Raw genomic sequence first — 20,742 nt, 5'->3', positions numbered from 1 at the left:
CTGCTTTGACATGCACAGAGCATTATGGGGGAGCTTGGCTACATACCTCTTTTCCCTGCTCGGACAGTCACCAATCATTATACAGTAAAGACACAGGAAGATGTTCAGAACAATAATGTGCTTTGAGTCATTTGTTTGAAAAGGTTTTATATGTTAAGAACAGATAGCAGAAAGGGATGGAGGAGGAGAAGCTGGAAAAGAAATGCTTGAACAAGTGCGGACTGTGAAATCAATTGTCAGATGGAGAGGGAACAAATGTTCACGGTGGATCAAACTTCAAAGGTTCATATGGAGCATACTTTGGGAAATTTTCTGGTTTGGCATGCTTGGAGAAAAAGGAAACCTCTTTATGGCCTGATGAGCATGCTTAATGATCACAATCATGTTGTAAAAGCTAATGTGCTTCTAGTTTTTAGATTTTTATACAAGCTTGCTCTCATATCTTTGCCTTAAAACCCACCCAGAGCTACAGCAGCTATGAGTTCAATCTCTGCCTGAAACGTGCCTCTTGCCATAGTGGCTCATGCCATACAAAGGGGGTTGTGATGGGGACTGAAGAGGAGAAAGAAATATAAATACTGTACCGATTGATCTCCAGAACTTGTGACTGCCGCCTGTCAAGCATATTCAGAGAGATACAATAAATCTGCTTTATCTGCATATTCTAAGACCATACTGGATCACCTGCAGATCTACACAGCTACACATAGTCATGTTGTTCTCTAGCAGAATATTTTAGAAGAAAAAGTTGAACAATAATAAAGCTTATTCGATGTTTTAAAGCAGTAATATTTGTCGCATACTTAGAAATTGCATTGAGAAATACTGTAATTTTTAATTTCGAATATTTTTGCTAGTCAGATTAAAACTACCTCTAGTAAAGACACACTATTATTCTCATCTTTATTGTATACTTTTTGTGGCATAATAATCAGTGTTTATGATGAACTTTGACAAAGCATGTGCAACTCAAATGCAACAATTTGTCCTTCTGCAGCCATCAGCTGACGAGATGACCCCACAAATTTAAGTTTGTTCTCGGAAGTACTCATTTATTAAATATATTTATTTTTAATAAAATCCTGACAGGATATTAGTAGCCTAAATCCACAACAGCAATAATACAAAACAAACATTTCTGAAAACCTGCAATATAAAGAGATCAAATCTAAAAATGCATTTTTGCAGAAAATTTGATAAACAAAAAGCTTGATAAAAGGTCTGTAAACATTTTTTATCCACAAATTAGGCTGCATCACAATTAGAGAACCATTAATTTAAATAATTTTAAATCAGTCTAAACAAAGCAAAATCTCTATCATTTATTCTTACTTAATACTTCTTTGGATAAAAAGATACTTGGTATTAATAATTATATATTTTTAAAAAAGATACCGTAAAAAGCTAGAGCATTATAATTGGCATATTCAAAAGCAAATATATACTGTATATATATTTTTGTAACTTTTTTTTCATCACCTACTATAATATGACTAATCTACAATACATCTAAACTGAAGCTATGATTATTTTAGTCTTATTCTGTTCAATGCTAATTAAAGCTTCGCTCTATTAAATTCATGCAGGATTTTTTTTTTTGCTACACTCACAAAAAGCTTTTATTTTATGGCTGACTATTATGACACTAACTCTCTGAAGTGGGACGAGTGGGATAAGAGTGAGGAGTAAAGAGGGGGAAGTGCTTTGAGGAGAGGAGGAGGAGAGGGTTCTCACTCACCTCCGCATGGTGTTCCTGGTTCTGCTGGAGGACCTCTATGACTAACTCCGCCAGGCGAATTGTTTCCTCCAGCTTTTTGGCAGGCGTGACTAAGCGGCCTGCGTTTTCTGAGACAAAAGGATGAGGGTGAAGGATGAGCGGTTAGTCAAGCAAAGAGAAGCATTCCAAGGGGGGTTTTATAACTATATGGGCTATTTTTTTCCCTTTATTTTATTCAATTTAGCAAAAAGCATAAACACAGCGTTTACACTGTGATGTTTACCCACTTATATCCCTTAAAGTAATATATAGATTTTTCCATTTTACAGCACCCTAAACCCCTATTGTCTCCCCGAGTGAAGATGTGTGAAAAGCCTTAAACTATATTGTGATAAAGCAGCATAATCTCACACTAAATTTGGAAGAAAATATTACTTTGATATGTTGTAAGTCTATTTGTTCGAGGGGAATTTTTTTTTTATTAAGTTAACCAGTGCAACATCCAAACAGTTCTTCTAAGATTAATATCTAAAAGTATTTTTTATATTTTTTTTCTCTGATAACTATGAAACTTCATATTTTCTGTTTTACAAATATGGCACAAATCCCATTTGTCCTAGCTCCTCATCAAAACAAGGACAAGACAATATGTCATTTAAAAAAGTAGATTTTCTGTACTTGGTAGCGTTTAAAAGAAACTACAAGATGACAAACCTCCCTGCAAGAGAGACTTGTACTGCACGGCTACAGTAAAAAGTGCCACTCCAGGGTCGCAAAGCCATTATATGTGATCTACAATATATGGTGTCTACTAAACTCTACTGGGACTTTAACTGAAATTGTGTGCTGGAGTCAGATTAAACCTTGACTGAGCTTTTGGCATCAAACACTCAAGGTGGGCCTGGTGGGACTCAGAGAACAAATCATGAATATCTGGAAAAGATCATCACGTCTCCCGTTAAGTACCGTGGATGATCTGTGTTGCTACGGGCTGTTTCAGTTCCACAAGTTTCGAGAACCTTCTTGGAGTGCTACTTGAAATGGTAGATTTCACCCAAGAGTATTTTGCTGTATTTTATTGGGTCTTTCGTAGCATAATGGCACAGACTGAATTACCAAAACTGTAGAGTGATCCTTAGCCATGGGCTGAGGAGAAAGAGAATAATAGGGTGACCTGAAGATTTTGTGCTAAGAGGAATGGACTTTGTATCCTCTAAACTTGTGAAATCTTAGGGGAGAAGTCTTAACACTGTCTTAGTAGCAGGAGGGGCTGGCAAAGTAAGTAATAAAAACTGTGAATTGGTGCGGCACCAGTATTTGGTAAAAGTAAGACTGATTTTTTTTCAACTCAGAGTGAATGTCTTCCCATTTTAATGTGTGATTATGCAACTGCAATAAGAGCTTTTAAAACATCTTTACCAAGGGTACCAGCAAGTGTGGGATGCATGACATGGAGCAACAAAGCTGATGTGTTTGCAGGATAGTCAGAGTTATGTTGCAGGAGTATCAGACAAAAGAATAGTGGCACTGAGATGGCGGTGCAATGTGGCATCAAAAACATGCATTTTGTGAACAGGTTTTGAATAAGCCATTTGTATAAGGAGCTGTCGCACGGCTTACTTAAAAATGCTCCATAAACACACTGTAAAAATGTTTCAGTTCTCCTAGAAGTTATCCATCAAGTAAAACAGGGTTTTTAGGCCAACATGTTCTACGCTAAATCTGTGAATTGTAAGGAACGTAATGCTTACTACAAATAATTATTGGAGTCGCTGTGACTGAAATGACATGCAAATAATAACCTATATATTTGTATAAACATGAAAGCTTTTAAATAACTTTCATAGCTTTTTATTATTTTTGCATCATCATCCTTTTCTAATTGTTGCTGAATGTTGTCCGATTTTCAGATTTTTCTTTACCTTAGTTTCAATGAATATTTAAAATCCTGATTTAAATTGCGGCTCCTAGTTGCTTGATGAGGTTACTTCAGAGCTGTTTAACCAATATTTTTACAGTGTGCTGGTGCTGGATTTGACAACAAATTGATGTTTCTTTGTGTTTTTTTTTATGTATCCCTTAGCTCATCAACCAGTGATCTTCAGAACACTTGAAGACTTAACGAAATTGATGTACCTTTATTGGCAACGTAGTCTAAAAAGACGGGTACAAGTCGTGAAATGGAGTTTTAAAACAGCATAACAACGTTTGCTCAAATGGATACAGTTTCAACATGGGACTGAATGGTAACAAAAATCTTAAATCAAAAGCACATAAATGTGTAACTACATAAAACAGGAAGCGTTTTGCTGTAAAAGTTTATTGGCTTGGGTCAGTGTTTTACAGAGCTGTTGCTTGTTCTGAGATGCATTTAAACCCAACGCTAATTATTTCTGTGGCGGCTCCAGGTTTAAAGCAACTTTTTAATTTATCCAACATGTTTCTCCTGACTCAAAGTAATATTAATTTTATAGATTAGCCTAGCCAGAGTGGAAGGAGCTAAAGAGTAGAGTGATGGTGTTGCAGTCTCGAAGACTTGGAGCTCATCATCAAATGTAATAGTCAAAACACCAGAAGAAACATAAAGATGGTAAATTTAAGATATTATTTTCTGCTTCATTGTCAGTAAATATTTTAATCAATAATTTAGAGAAAGGTATAAATCATTTTTATCATGCCATTTTAAAAGTCAGATTTAGATATTTCCCTAACCGTTCATATAACGTTCCCTATCTTATTTTATAGAAGGAATGCTTTCCTCTCTCTATCCCTCCCTCTTCGATATGCATACACCTACACATATAATGTAGGGTTGTGCGTATTTCCAAATTCCAGAAATGGCAGCGTATTTTTCTGCCAACTGCTGAGTATCCTTCCCCAGGGCATTTCAGCTTTTAGACTGGAAAAGCTGAAGATCAAACAGCAACCAATCTATCTACTGAGCCACAGACATTTTGTGATGACTGACAAAAGTGATAATTATCTGCAAATGGTTGGATGTTTTATGTGTCTTATTTTTAAATGTAGATCTCACTTGAGAATGAGACAAATGGCTGCAGTCTGCAAGATAAACCTCACTGTGGTTAGGCTGAAAATGCAATGAAACCATCTCAAGGCCTGGAGCAAGGTTTTGTTTGTTTATATTGAGAATAACAACTAATCTTCCACTGCTTCTAAGTCACCAGCACATTTGAATTTAAAATATGACCAGAGTATTATATCATATGAAAACTGTTTGTATTTTTTTTTTCAGATTTGCGTTGAGAAAATGTATTGGAGATTGTATTTATAGTAAGACCTTTATTGAAAGTTTTTTTTTGTTATGATTTTCATGGTTTCTAAGAATTAAACCATAATATTCATGTATTACTTTTGCTATAATCAATGCATCTGAAACCAAGATGCAGGTTATGAGAACATTGTATGTGTCTTGGAAAGGTTCAGACTTGAAATATAAAGTATTGCAATCACCATATTTGCTCAATAAAAAAACCAAACTGATGTAAGCATACTAATATTCGGATATTGTGAAGTACTACAGGACTGATGTGCTACAAATGAATGATTTTTTGACAAAGTACTTCACTATTTCATTTAATATTTTACATGATTTGCATTACATTCAGAAATGTTTTGATCTTATAGGTAGGTATGTGATGAACCAACTCAAAATACTAACATGTTCACCTATCTAAGTCCCAAACTGGACTTAGATCTAGACTTTGACTAGACCTATGGTGCCCAAAGTGGGACCCCAAGGGCCGGCATCCTGCATGTTTTAGTTCTCTCCCTGGATTAACGCACCAGGGAGAGAACTAAATCATGCAGGATGCTGGCCTTTGAGGACTGACTTTAGGCAGCCCTGGACTGGACCTTTCTAACAGTTGAATCTATTCTGAATTAAGCTGTCCTGTTTTCAAACTGGCCGTATTTTTATAATTCAGCTAGACTGATAACCTACAGGTCAAGTCTTTAGCAGCTTGTGACTTCTTCGTGTTCAAGGTCTCCCATGTAATTAGCTTCCCTCGTCAACTACTATCTTCCTATCAAACCCAGTTCTCATGACCTCCTTGAATAATAGCTTTACTCCTACTTTGACAAATCGCTATTGTGTCAAAATAGTCTCTAAAGTAGTTGTGAAATTCAAAAGCTGCTCCAAAAATAATACCTGTCTTTGAAAAAAGCCTGTTGGTAGATGAACAGCCAAGATTTGCAGTTTTGAAAGACTTTCAATATCTTTATGATAGACTAAAAAGTTGCTTTAAACTTCTTTATAACCTAATTCGCAACCCACTGGACTACATTTACTAACTAGCTGACATCTTTGGCTACTGGTCACATTGATTTTAATTTGGTGGGATCAGAGAGAAAGAGGGCTGAAAACAAAAAAGTGTGACGCTTTTCAGATATTAATAATGTTGAAAAACATGTACCATTACCTACCGCAATTATAAACTACTGTACTTTGGTTTATCACATAAAATACATTGAGAATTCTTTGTTTTTCATGTGATAAAATAGTAAATAGTTCACGTGAAATGAAAATATATGTCTAAGAGAAGAGATTGTGTGTCTGTATTTGTGTGCATTGTAGCTAAACCATAAGCTAAACGTAGCATCACCTGGATCCTTCTGATCCTTTTGACCTTTCTCAACTTCGGCAAGAAAAAAAGGGGAGAGAAAAGATAAAAAGCAGATGTTTAGAGTCAGTACATCTCTGTGATTAGTTTCACGGTACTTTGGGACTCAGGTGTTTCAGCTGCAGGAAGTGAGATTTCTGAGACGGACAGACATCACACAGTTAAAAATAAATATAAAAAATAGAAACAAAGAAAGCCTGTGGAAAACAGGAAATTAAAAAAGTGGCAATATGTTTGTTAACCAGACAAAGAGTGAACTATTGTAAACAGACAGGACACATGTAAAAGTACTGTGATCACAGACAGGACACTAAAGACAACTTGATATGATTGGAGTTAAGTTGAGATAAAAGTGAAGCTCTTGAATCCACACATTGGACTGTATTCCCCATTCGAAAGCTCAGTCGACAGACGCTCCTTCACTATAGCTGGTGCCACCGAGAGGAAAGAAAAAAGGAAGCCTACCTGTTTGGCAAAGCACTGACATGATCAGACCAAATGACTGCAGGAGATAACAATGTAAGCAGTCTAAAAATGCATTCAAGTCAAAGGAATGGGCGTCCAACCAAAAGAAAGAAGCTGTACAGACCAGACTGCTCATTCATTTCCATCACAAACAGACGGTGCCTAAAAGAGGACCCCCGACTGATTCAGTGCAACACTTCACAGATTTCTGGACTGGTGTGCTCCCCACTCACTCTGACACATAAAGGCACAGATAAAAGCAAGCATGGCGGTAGGAGCAGCATCTTTGAAGGAGAAGAGGAGGCCGTAGAGGGATGAAAGAGCGGGGAGAGGATGATCAGGGTACTCACGGATGGTTAAATCCATCACTTGAGAGGCCAAGCAGAAGACAGGGTGCTCATACATTTCCCTCTTTTTCCCTATAAAAAACAGGATTGTAGCATGCAAGAGGCTAGGGTCAGAAGTGGGAGGGCTGGAGTTCAGAAGCCAATGGGAGGAGGGCTGTCCAGGTGAAACTGGCATTGTGCTGGGCAGCAAGCCCGGCAGTTAAATGAAACATCTGGTTTATTTTGAGCCAGACATCTGACGAGGAAAGGAGAGGAAATAAATACACACAGCATGAAAAGATAGTAAGGATTGAAGCCTTACTATCTTTAGCACCCTGGGGGATTTCTTTCAAGGCACAAACAATGTTAAAGTTTGACTTTTTATGTGTAAGTCAAATGTTTGACATGGGAAGAGACTGCAAGTCACCACTGTGCAAAAGTCTTAATTTGTTCTTTCTGCTTGTACATTTAATTTTCAAGACGCTGCAGTTTGCTTTCATGTGTGAAAAGGTATTTCTCACTTTACTTACTTTCTCCATTTTTACATTTTTGTATATCATATTAATTAAACAAATTTCACATAGGTGAATAAGCAAATTTGCATATCAGAAAAAAAGGTAATTTTAGTAAACAAAAAAAGTTCACCACCAATATTCGTGGAAGTTACTCATCACATAATATTCATAGAGAAACTTGGATAAACCTCTGGAAAACCTGAAGAACTGCAGTTGAACAAGACTTCAATATATAACAAGAAAGCCAGGTTCTTTGGTAGGAGTATATAAAGAAATGAGGGTTGACATAATTTTTGCACAGCACTGATAAATTTAAGCCTTAATGTTGTCTTTCTTCATAATAGCTCATGCCAATAAAGAAAGGTCACATTGTTATGTCTCAAAGCACATGCAGGTGGGTGATGCTGGCTTGGATAATGTTGTTCAAATGTTTGTAAACCCCTCATAAGTTTTTACATTTCTGCTTACATTTGACTTAAAACATTCAGTTTATTAAACAAAATATTCTAATTAAGAGATATTGTCCAGTTTTATATTGCAAACAATGGCAAACAGAAAATCCAGATAACTTATATATTTTTGGAAAACTCCTGCAGGGCTGACAAACTCTGAAACCACCACTTTCTCTGCAATCCCAGCATTTCTTTTAAATAAGATAAATGAAACATGTTATTGAAGCTATTTAAAGTTATATCTGTGGAAGAAGAGAGAAAAGCATAGCAGACAGCAAAAGACAGAGAGCAGAAGATTGTGATCTTAAGCAGGATCATTGGACAAAGATGAAGGGTGGGGGGAGGGACGCAAAATCAGCTTGAGGAATCAGATATTAGGAGAGAAAGTGAGGGAGTGGGAGGGAGGGATGGGGAAGATGCATCGGCTGAGAACTGGGAATCAGAGTGGCCACTAAGTCAAGCTGAGATACTGGTCCAGCCATCTAATGTCAGGTTAGAATACTCAAGGCACAATGAGAAATCAGCACATCAACAGATTTCAGGGCTTTGGATTTGAATGCATTTTTACTCACACACCTCTACACAAAAGCCAACTTGACCTACAGAACAGCACAGAGCTAAAGAAGGCCTGAAACAAAGGAGAGAGTTATTGAACGGAGAGACAGAGAGTGATGGCACACTGTTAAATAAAAATCATCTGTGTGCCATGAATCAATTGGGATATGGACTATTATTTACACTTGTTGAATTCACTTGATATATGGAAGATGAAGGGAATTAAACCATGTGTGTTCAATGTGTTTTTCTACTTTCTCCAAAGGCCACTACGCTTTGTTCAAATATTTTTTTTTTTCTGTATACCTTCAATTTTAGCATAGTCTTTGATCCGCTGGTAGTTGAGCTGAGCAGCCTGCTCCAAATTTTTGCGAATCACTCCTTTAACTTCTTCAGGTGGAACTGGAGTCACTATATCTTTCATCAGAACCTAAATGAGAAAGCAAATATTCAACCCAGACACATCAATTACATAATAATTGTTATTTCTCTGTTACATGGTGATTTTTGTGCATCTACAAACCCTCTCCAGCAAAGACAAAGTGGCTTTCAGTGCACCCTCTGGACGACCGAAGGGGAAAAAATATCTGCAAAGAAAGACCAAATGTTTAATGAGAGAACAAAAAACATGTGTAGGTATTGTTCAATTGTTGAACTATTACTCACCTGAAATGTACAATGTGGTTCTCCAAAATGACGCGCAACTTTTCCTTAATGTCCTCAAAGCGCTCCTTCTCATCCACTTTCACTGTGCTCAGTCCGTCCGGCCTGTGAGGATCACACCCATCCACTTTTACCCAGCTGAAGTCCTTTAGATGTTCCACTGATTAAGCATACTCTCATCTGACTTTAGTGATATAAAACGTTGGTGGACCACCACCAGTTCTCTAAAAGCCGACAGCAAAGCTTTTTGAGATGACTTTTCTTTCCAATCTCACCTTTTTTCGTTCTGAAAGGACTTCTTTCTTTGCTTAAACTTGAATATGCATGCTCGCCTAGCAGCACCCTGAGGATCTGGGCTTTGGGCGCTCTGTGGCGAAACCAGAGCCTCGTAGCCCAGCGGCCCCCAGTAACTGCTGCCCTCTCTGACTTTTACGGACGCATGGGAGGATGAATAATATGGACAGTGAGAGACTATGCAACAAAGGACAGAGAAGAAAGGAAACACAAAGAAAATGGTAGAAAACAAGAATATATGTAGACACAAAATTGATAACATAAAATACATGAAATAAACAAAATAACTTAAATATAAGCGAACTTAAAGATGACAAAAAATATACCAGAGGAAAAAAAAGGTGGAGGTTTCTGTCCGCTCATGGAGAGTAGCACCCCTCTCCCCAGCCGTTGCTGTGAGTTGTCTGCTGTGTTTTGTAAGAAATCAACTATTCTCCTTAAAATATGTTGTTTCAAGAAAAAAAAAGTTTTGATATCAGAGGGGCTTATATCAGAGTATTTTTAAGGGCAAAGACATTTTTAACAGAGAAGTTAGCAACATGCTAGAAGAGTTAGCATGTCAGTCTGTGAAGCAAAGAACTCACTCGGCTAAATATCAAGGAAAAAATAACTAGTTAGCATTTTCTTTTGAGTTAAAGCAAATAATGATCCGATATATTTTTTTAATGTGCTGTCAATTTGAAATTTCAATATAATACTTGGAAAATGTATTTATTTATTTTTTGTCAGATCACAAGAGAAGGAAATAAGTTCCAGGTTTTATTTCTGCTGTTTTCTTCTTTTCTAAAACCTACAAGGTTACAGCAAAAGATTTAAGAGGCGGAATGATTCAGCTGACCCAAAAACAGGACACGGTTTTGGGTCAGCCACTTATCCTGCATTGGCACATGCATGTGGAGGTCAAAACATTTTAGTCTGTTTATCCAAACTAATATTTCTGAATGTTGTTGTTGACTGGAGATAGAGAAGCCCATTCATCAAACTCTACCTTCTCCTATAAAACACCTTTACATCATGAATAGTTCTATTTGAAACAAATGTGTTGCCATTATAGGAAGTACATATTTGGTTCATGATCCAGGAATCCAAAACCAGACTTGATCAAATAAGTAATAATATAATTCCAAGTTTTCATTTAGAAATAAAAAAAAAATCATTTTTTTTAAACTGCCAAACTTGTGGCTTGCAGGTCAAAAGAAGAGTGCACACCTGTTCCCATGGACATGGGATGCACAAAAAGCAAAGCTGTAGTGCAGAAGAGTGGGGTCTATAATAGCTCCGTTTTCTGCCCGTTCCAGAAGATCACGTAGGTAACACAGATGTCGGTGACAACCTCGAACTCCGTTTCTTGCACAGTATTCATCCAGGACAAACACTTGCCCTGGGCTGAACCATCCCTGTAAAACACAAGCATGTGGAGACTGAAAGACTACACAACAGCAAACTTCTCCCCCCACTGTCATGATACCTGACAGAGAGTCACTCACCAAGCAGCAGAAGGTGTCATTGAGCCTGTGGTCTAGTGTGAGCCGCTGCAACATCTCAAAAAGCGAGGCGTGGTCATAGCTACAGGGGTTAGCGGAGATAAACTCATCCATGCCATGTTTCTGAGCTCTGTCAGCGTCTATCCAGCCAAACGGCACAAGGAAAAACACACGGTTCAGAGGAGATGATGTCAGTGAGGTGAAGGAAAACAGCGACATTTCAGGACAGCTCTACAACACTGTTCAGCTACTTCTAAGGGCAAATTATAACAATTACAGCTAACATTGTCAACTTGCATTGTGTTGGACAGCGTAAAGAGTGCATTAATGTCTACAATTTTTCTATTAGTGGATATATCTATCAATCTAAAGTTAAGCTCAAAGGGATGGTGCTTTGACTACTTGTGCATGCATGCGGCTTTGTTACATTGCCTCTTGTTTTATAGAAGAAAGACATCATTTAAGATTTAAAAGATGTTTGAAGGAATACTAGATGAAATTTAATAAACAATTTGTCTATATGCATTCAATAGATTCTGCCATTCTCAAAGATTGCCACCCAGGTCCTGAAAAATGTGTGCTAGTGAAAAAGACCTCAACAAAAAGCCAGAAAGACTCATTATTTTAAGTTGTGGTACAAACAGGGAAACATTACAAGAGCAATATTGTTTAAATTTATACAAATCTAGAATTTGTTGTTCATTCTGCAAAATGGATTCATGAACTTGTCTTGCTGTTTTCAAGAGAAACATACACATTTTTAAAAATTGTTAGAAAAGGAAAAAAGACCACTAAAATATTAAGCTTGGTTTGTGAAACCTGCTAAATACAAAAACATTTTGAGATTGACATGTGCTAAAAAAAATAATAAGATTATTTTTCCAAGTTTTAAATGCTCCCTGAAAATTTCCACATTTTGGCAGCTTACAATCTTTAATGTTCTGAAATTTATGCAAAACGTCAACACAGGAAAGCACACAATAGTGAACTGGAAAAGAAATGGGTTTCAAAGTTTTTACAAATATCTGAAAGTTGGGTTGAGTAAATTGGATGCAGCTTAATCCCAGCATAAATACAACTGTTCTGTGAAGGTCTCTGAGATAAGTTAAAGAACATTATTGAAGAAACGGCGTCATGAAGACCAAGAAAAACAGCGGACAGATCGGATTATCAGATCTGCAGACGTTTAAAGCAAGATGAACCCCTGGAACAGCTCATCGACTCAGTCCGTCATCATAAAAAGAAACATTATTGCACAGCTACAAATATACCAAGACATGGCTGTCCACCTGAACTAACAGACTAAGGAAGGTGAGCGCTAATCAGAGAAACAGTAAAAAATGTGTCGATATGATATGATAACTTCCTGTCTCAAATCTAGCATTCATGAAAGACAAGAAAGCCGTTGTTTGAGCACAAGCTCAAACAATCAAAAGAAGTGAGATAATTGGCTCTGGTCAAGACTTATTTTTTTCTGGCTGACAAAAGCAAGGTGAGGGGGAAAACTGACGCCTCGCATATCCACTCTACAGTGAAACATGGAGGTAGCTGCATCATGCCTTTAGAATGTCTTTATTCTGCAAGGACAGGGAAGTTGTTCAGACTTGATGAGATGACTGGAGCTAAATACAGTACAATCCTGGATGAAAGCTCTTCAGATGTTACAGAAGAGTTGAGATTGGACCAAAGGTTCAAGTTCGAACAGAACAATCACTCTAAACATGCAACCAGAGCCACAGCAAATGGGTTTAGATAAAATCATCTAACCTTGTCAGAATGGCCTAGTCAAAGTCCAAGTCAAAATGTTATTCAAAATCCACGGAAAAGGTTGTACAATGATGTTCTCAATTCAGTCTGATTGAATTTGATGTACTTTGCAGACAAAATGGGCAAAAATCTGTTCAAGATGTGCAAAACTGAGAGAAACTCCAAGAGACAACAAGCTAACCAGATACAAGTACAGTAGAGAATAGTCCAGCATAGTACTGACTCCATAAACCTGAATACATATAAAACAAATTTTACTTACTTTCCACTTCACAATCATGCACTACCTCATGTCAGTCCATTATACAAAATCAAAAGAAATTATATTGAAGTTTGTGGCAAAATGTGAAAAGTTCAAGGAGTGTGAATACTTTTGCAAGGCATTGCAGCTGAGTAAATTTGGGGGAATTAACCGCTGCTGGGATTGTTTACATACTGCATTGATAAATAATATATATTTTTTATCTTGTAAATACTGTAACAGGCTGAGAGACAATGACACAGTGATGGAGACCAGAGGTACAGTCATGTCCTCTGTGGGAGTGACAGGTTTCACATTCAGGAGACACTGACAATGAGTGAAGGCAATTCGGTGGAGGGATGTGGGAAGTGGAGACCTGATCTTGTCAGGTCAGGTCTGAGATACACAACAGGGCACAACTGTCACCCTATCGGTAAGAGAGAGGGTGTCATCCTGGCTTGACATATGAAGGAACCCTACAGAGTTACACTCATCTTTAAGTCATTTTCACTTCAGTCTGAGAAGGAAAACATGAGACAAGTAGAAACTGGAAATGGTAGTAGGAGACAGAGGGGGGAAAAAAAGAAAAATACATAGTGAGTCATAATGTAAAAAGAAAATATCTGGACAGAAACACTTAATGCTTGTAAACACTGAAGGAGATGCAATGGAGGTGAGAAAGAGAATCTGGTTGGTTGGACAAGGTTTTTTGAGGGGAATATTGAGACAGAAACAAGTTGTTAAAGTGTGAAAGCAACAATCACATTAAGACAAGAGAATTGATCTTGTAGTGGAAGAATGAAATGGTGAGAAAACATCAAAGAGGGTTATGAAAGTCTATGCAAGGTTGAAATATGAGAGACATCAAATAGGATTCATTCTCTTTTAGTTTAGTTAAATGACATGTAAATCAAAAACATTGAACATAACTCACATAAATGTGTTCATAATAACTTCAACCACAAATAAATTAAACAAAAAAATCACCAAAGTGAATATGATATTACTTTTGCATACATTTATATGTTTCAACATGCTGGAGATCGGAGTTTTCAATACGCTTGTAATCGTCATGCACATCTGCAGACCCCTTTTGAAATTTGCATTTTATCTTCTTTTCTTTTTTAATTTGCATTCCCTTTTTTTCCTGTTCTCTACGCATCTGCAAGTTGACAATACTTGAGTATGTTGCAGTGTATTCATGATCTCTAAGGAGCACACTAACAGGCATACCACTACCGGAGAACTCTAAAAGGGTAAAAGCATTACAATTTGGTGCAAGTACATGGGTAAATATAGCATGAAGCCGACAGAGGCAGAACTGTTATCATTCTCTGGGAGATGGGGGGAGGAATGGATGAAAAATTCTTCGTTTTGGACAGAAGTATGGACACATGACACGGGTGTTGTCCTATATCAAGCAAAACAAGGGCAGTCAAAAGAAATCATAGTGACACCTCTCCTTTTTTGGGAGGCGTAACACCGGTCTAACCTCTATGTCTACAGGCCCATCTACAGTAAGAGGGAGAAAGGAGGAGGGGGTCCGGAGTATTTTCACTGGAAGAAGGGGCGGCAGTGGCTACTCCTTGTCTTTGGCATTCAGAATACTCCGCATACATATTTGCCAACTCTCATCAAGAAAAGCTCAAAGAAAAGATAATTAAAAGTAATTGAGCCCTCAGAAATAAAGCATAAAAATGAACACTTACTATGCACCGGATACATTTTTCAAACAAAACTGCATCAGTATTGCTTCTCCTCACATAAATAAATTTCCCCAAATAGTCTGGAAATATTATTTAAGACAATCATTTCTAAACAAATGGGTTATGTTTAAATCAGATTTAGTCACCTTTACTTCTACCTCTTTTGCATTTTGTAAAGAAATTGCACAATACCAAAAGCAGGAAGGGTAAATGTGCAAAAGTCTCTTGCAATATTCTCCTGCTTTTAGTAGGATGATTGTTTTTCTAGGAAAAAGGAAAATTCTGCATAAATATTGGTCAATTGTAATATTTAATTTATTTTACTCTGTCAGTAACTCCAACAGCCCAAACAAGATCCATACAAAGTAGAGTACAAAGGTCATTAATATTTTGATGTGAGCAATATCACAAAAGACTCATTTGATGAAATATTTTGAATGTTATTGTACTTCAAGAACAATGTATTAAAACCTCCTGACCAAAGACATACATCTGATATTGGTCTAAGTTAGCAAGTTAATTACGGTGAAAAAAAATAAAATCTTTTGCTGGTTAACCATGATAGACATCACATCATTCAGCTATAATATTGCAATTTCAGATTTTCCTTATATTGTGTAATCTTAACATTGCTGAATGTACCTGTGGTTTAGCTCATTCACACATAAAGCGGACCTGAACCGTTCCTACCATGTCCTCCACTTGTGAACATACTCTGTTATGATCCTGACTTTGTGGCTTTGGCATTTCCTGTCTTCTTCTCTTTTAGACACTTTCTGATATAAAATAAAAGATATAAAATATATCTTTTATATTTTATGTAAATTTTTTACTGCCATTTCTTTTCTCTTTCCGCATCAGGGCAGAACTGTAGACTCTATTTAGAAAGTAATGCTACCCTTAAAAAACTACTGTGTCTCAAGTTCTCTGAATACGTTTTTCAAAATTATTCAGAGTACATACATGTAGAACGAGATTATTTCATGTGTAGGGTTAGAATATAAGGAAGTTAACGCTAGAACAACTGATTTGTCCCACGTCCTGGTATAAGATCTTCATTGGCTGCAGCATTTTATTGCAATTTCTCAGTGCGTGGAGACATTAGTCACTGATGGGCAGGTTTGCATTTGACTGTAGGAAAGACATTTCCTCACACCATGACACTTCCTCATTGAAAGATGTCACACAATCAGTGTAGCAATTCTCCATGCCATCTCAATACTTTGAGTAGTTCATCACTTAACATGACATTGCCTCACATTCTTTCTCTCGTTCCACTGGTGGTGCAGTTGTCATCCCTGCAAAAAGTGACATGATGAAGGGCGTTCTTGTTTTCCTGATCAGTGATGCTGTTGTAAAAACAAAGCTTACAGTTTTTTATTGTATTTTTTTTCTGACAGAAGTAAATGCACTAGTCTGTTTGGGCTTTTTTTTGGATTCCCAACTCTAGGACGTTTGACTTTGACCTGATCAGTTTCATAAAAGTTGGTCATTGGTAGCAACTCACAGTTGCCGTATTATTCTAAAGGTATAAACATAGCATGTTTATACCTTCTGGTCCCATGAACGGATCAGTCAATACGTTAGCATGTTAGCAATGAAGTTGAACAAGTTAATACCAGTGATAGAATATTGCATTGGAATTTGCCATATGTTTGGGGTACGCTGTCCCAACATTTACCTGTGGAGCTCATTTCATTTCAAGCTGTATCTTGTTGTAAAGGTGACTAATCAAATTTTACAATTATTGACTTAAAGAATATTTCCAGACTCGTTTTTGCTGAGTTTACATATAAACTTTGAATCGTTTTAAAGGTACAATCGGATATATTTATATGTTTTTGCTCGGCAAATAAATACACCAGCTTTCCCTTCCTCATAACCACAAAATAGCTTGCCATCTAATCTTTTAATCAAGTTTTATTACAGGGTAGCTTTACTCTGAGGGATCCAGCCACCAATAAGAAAAAAGAGAGAAGGCAATTATGCAGAAACAGCTTTAATATAAACGTCAATCATTACTGAGTCAAATAATAAGTTCTTAGATATAAAATACATGCATCCTATACGGGCACGAATGGATGCTTCTACTTTGATCCTCAAGCTGAGGTTATTAAAAACAAAAAAAATTAATCAGCTAATGTCTAAGACATGAAGCGAGACGTGAAAGAGGAGAAGAAGAGGAAGAAGAAGAGGGAGAGAAGAGAGAAAGAACGTTGCATTTGTCAGATAATCGCCGGGGATTATCTGAGCAATGCCGGCTAAAGGGAAGCACTTACCCTTGAGTCCAGCTAGAAGACAGCAGGGTAAGAAGGGACAAACCAGAATAACATAAAGACTAGCAACAAGGCTGGAGGAGAGCAAATCACGAGAGACCCTGACCTAGCAGCTGCAATTTACTAAAGAAGGGTCCAGGCAAAGCATGAAGAAGATAAAAACACAACTGAAAAAACAACAGCCTAAACTAACACGAGAGTGTGTTGGGCGGTGGTGTGTGAGCACATGTGAGGATGTGTGAACAACAGATGTCCAGGTATATTAAAAGAGACAAAGAGGAAGACAGGCAGAGAGAGAAGAAGAAGAGAGACAGAGAGAAGACAGTTTACGATCCTCATCACTCCACTGCAGTTAGTTTCTTCTGGGAAAAAAGACGAGTACTTAAAAGTGCTGAGAGCTGTATGTTAAGTACTGTCAGTTTGATCAAACACAAATGTTACTGTAAAAAGGGAAACTGGCAAGAACACAAGAACATAAAGTATCAACAAAAGGTAGTTTGTTTTATGTCAAACATTTATCTTAGAAAATAGCAAAATATGGGAGATATTTAATATGCTGATCCAGTATATATCTAAGAATTTTTATCATATTTCGGCACCTTTTGAACACATGTGGATTATCCTTTGGACCAGGTAACTTTCTCCTTTCCAGCTGTAGGAAGTACACCCCAAATGCACATGTAAGGCTAGAATTACTTCTTTAAAGTATTGTAGGTATATGGAATCCCATAAATCTGACCATATCCAGCTCTGTAGGACACTGACTGAACCAGAGTCATTATTTATTCCACAGATAATGTTTTTGATACTTACGAAAAGCATCCAGAAAGTAGTAATTAAAAAAGATGTATTTAGATGTATGTCATCATTGGGCAATCTTTGAGGCAATCAGTTTTATTAAACTTGATTGAAACTTTCAAATAGTGTTATATCTTATTTAGTCTCCTGTGTCTTAATGAAAATGAACATTCCAATCTACTGCAATGTAGCACATACCTTTTAAATTCCTCTTCTGGAGTTTTATTTTTATTTTTTTTATTTATTTTACATTTTTCTTTATTAAAATGTCCTGCACCACATAGAAAAATTTTAAATATGTGTTTTTTAGATGATGCGTTAAATTTTGGTGATTTTAATAAACCAAACTTCGTAAGACCACTGGAGGCATTTATTTATTTATTTGTTTAGTGTTAAAAAACTGCTTGTTACGCTGACCTTTAAGGCAGATACAGCATCTCCAATGACTCAGACATAAGATCTAAATCAAGAAATCCTTACTACTTACTGTTCTATTTTAACAAAAGCACCTGGCATTTGTCTATCCTGGCACGCTCTGGTGGATCATAATATTTCATAAGTAGTATGTAGTTGGACTGCCATCCTGCAGATTGGAAAAATGGATCGATATAGCCTCTGCTACTGCAGCCAGTTTCAGAGCTTTCATGTGAAATAATTAACTGATAAATCTGTGTTTTTGAAGCGTGTAACAGGACTGCCCTCGCTATTGCTGCTCTTAATGCAGCACATCCATTAGATATACTACCATTAAACTCACCCTTTCTAATGAAAAGAAAAGTCAGATGTTACAATCTGAACGAAACATTATGAAGAGCAATAGACTCCTGAACTATTTGCTTATTCTGTGTTTGAAAGTCAGTCATGATGCCGTCCAACTAGAACAACTTTGCGCCAAACTCTCAAAGCAAACTAGAATCTTTTTGTAAACCCACTGAAAGGGCTGTGGCTTCTTGAACAGTCTGAGCCAATAACTGATACATTATGGTGGTTTAAATGTGTATAGGTAGGATTTAAAGCATCCCACTCCCGTCGTGTGACATATATCTCATGCAATTCAACTGAAAACAAACAAAAGTGTTAGGAGAGCACATATAACAATTAAAAAGGGTGTAGTAAGTATCAATAATGGTGAATCTGGTAAAACTAAAGAAAGGTTTTGATTTCTCAGTAGGATTTTTCTGACACTCTCTCATGCATGCGCTGTAACTAAGGCTGCAGAGGTCTGAGAAGATCATGGAAGGGATCAAAATAATCTTCTTGTGCAAAGGTATCAGGAGTAGCTGCTAAAGCATCAAGAAGCCAATTGGAGCACTGAAGGAGCTGCATGAATTTTCAACCAATTTTGGTTGTGTTGTAGATGTGACAACAATTTGATAAGTTCTCCTTATGTCTGGATTAAGGAGTAAGGCTAAAAGACACAAGCCTTTTCCTCAACAGAAAAATCTAATTAAACCTTATGGGAGAATGTTTTATGGCTTGAAGAAACCAAATTGGAACTTGTCAGCCCACAGTTACAAAAAAATGTGTTCTTTGACCATGAGTAATGCAGAGCATTAAAAAAATAGCCCACAGTTATCAAGGTGGATGAAATAGTAAGCAGCCAGTCAGTTCTGACCTAAAATTTCCAGGTCTCCAAGAAAATGTAACATATGTGTGAAATCTTGGTTGAGAGTTATTTGCTTTGATGTTCATATTTTAAGCACTTGCTAGTCCAAGTATGCATCTCAATTAACAAAATAATAACTTCACCAGAAAAACAGTAATGTTTTGCAACAGACTGCAATACTAAAACTGTCAGAACATCTGTCAGCTCTTCTGAAAACTGAGTTCGAAAAGAGACGTCTGCCTAATCAAAAAGATTTGGAGATAAAATGTGTTTATTTCAGTTGAATAGCATAGAAAATGTGTCACATCAAACACACAAAAATGTTGGAAGATATGTTTTAATACGTGCACACCGTTTAGAGGCACTAAAACAGAAACTAAATGCGGTGTGTTGCTCTGACTATTTCCATCAAACATAAACTTTGCATCTTTGTTCCATTTGTTTTGTGTCTCTTTTCAATATATTTTCTGAACGTTAAAAAAGAAAATTGTATTTATTCTATTAACTTTATAAATAACACTGTGTTATGCCATTGTGGTAAAAAGATGTAAATATTTTGCCGAAATTAGATGAAGAAAACAAACATTTCCCTTTTCTACAGATAAATTTTGATGTGCAAAGTGCACCAGAAGATTGATAAATACAAATTGTGGAGTCTTCATATGACTCTCACTTCTTTATTGAGGTGTCCACTGCAGCAGGGTAAGGAGGGTTGTGCATGTAAAATGGTCCCAGTGCCATTCAAGACCACCAGGGGGTGAAACATGTACGCGTGGTGGTGTTGCCACAATGTTTCGGGAAGAAGGGGAGTCTGTGCCGCTGTGAGGAGGCTTTTTGAATGGCAGACAGCTGGCAGCAGAGGAATCAACTAACCACAACAAGGATCACGTACTGGACGAAAAATAAACAATGGAGAAACAACAGAGAATCTTACGTGACAGGATTTCGTGTAACTTAAATATTTTGCGTCTTATACAGTCAAAAACATTGGAATAAGCATGTTTTTTTATTGTTACTACTAATATTGGTGCAAAACTTAGCCAATTATTTTTCTGCATTTCCTCTTGATAAAAATTATATTTAATACATTTGAAAAAGAATGATGCACACAAAAAAGTTTTGTTTTTTTTCTGAATAGCAGGATCTATTATTGGGGGATTGTTAATATGTATCATTAATTCTTATAGGTAGGAGGTCTGTTTAGTGCTGTTATTGTGGATTAGAATGATAAGAAAAC

The 20,742-nt window shown here is 36.8% G+C and overlaps 1 protein-coding gene across 8 annotated transcripts in view; it reads right to left on the bottom strand.

Moving 5' to 3' along the window:
• Positions 1-20,742, bottom strand: part of cadpsb (Ca2+-dependent activator protein for secretion b) — an 86,863-nt gene that overhangs the window by 22,019 nt on the left and 44,102 nt on the right. Inside the window, exons 12-21 of one of the 8 annotated variants that reach the window (XM_055027692.1) lie at positions 17,105-17,116; positions 11,115-11,251; positions 10,837-11,024; positions 9,337-9,438; positions 9,194-9,257; positions 8,977-9,100; positions 7,173-7,241; positions 6,340-6,372; positions 1,739-1,845; positions 585-614 (exon numbers count right to left, since the gene is read on the bottom strand). In XM_055027692.1, the coding sequence (XP_054883667.1) occupies positions 585-614; positions 1,739-1,845; positions 6,340-6,372; positions 7,173-7,241; positions 8,977-9,100; positions 9,194-9,257; positions 9,337-9,438; positions 10,837-11,024; positions 11,115-11,251; positions 17,105-17,116 (866 nt within the window). The remainder of the gene's footprint in view (positions 1-584; positions 615-1,738; positions 1,846-6,339; positions 6,373-7,172; positions 7,242-8,976; positions 9,101-9,193; positions 9,258-9,336; positions 9,439-10,836; positions 11,025-11,114; positions 11,252-17,104; positions 17,117-20,742) is intronic. The other 7 variants (XM_055027685.1, XM_055027687.1, XM_055027688.1 and 4 more) reach the window with 7 other exon arrangements.

Source organism: Poeciliopsis prolifica, unplaced genomic scaffold (genome assembly GCF_027474105.1).
Source record: "Poeciliopsis prolifica strain line A6 unplaced genomic scaffold, Auburn_PproV2 SCAFFOLD003, whole genome shotgun sequence".
Classification (NCBI taxonomy): domain Eukaryota; kingdom Metazoa; phylum Chordata; class Actinopteri; order Cyprinodontiformes; family Poeciliidae; genus Poeciliopsis; species Poeciliopsis prolifica.
The sequence above is the reverse complement of the archived record's forward strand: the minus strand, read 5'-3'. Positions and strand labels throughout refer to the sequence as shown.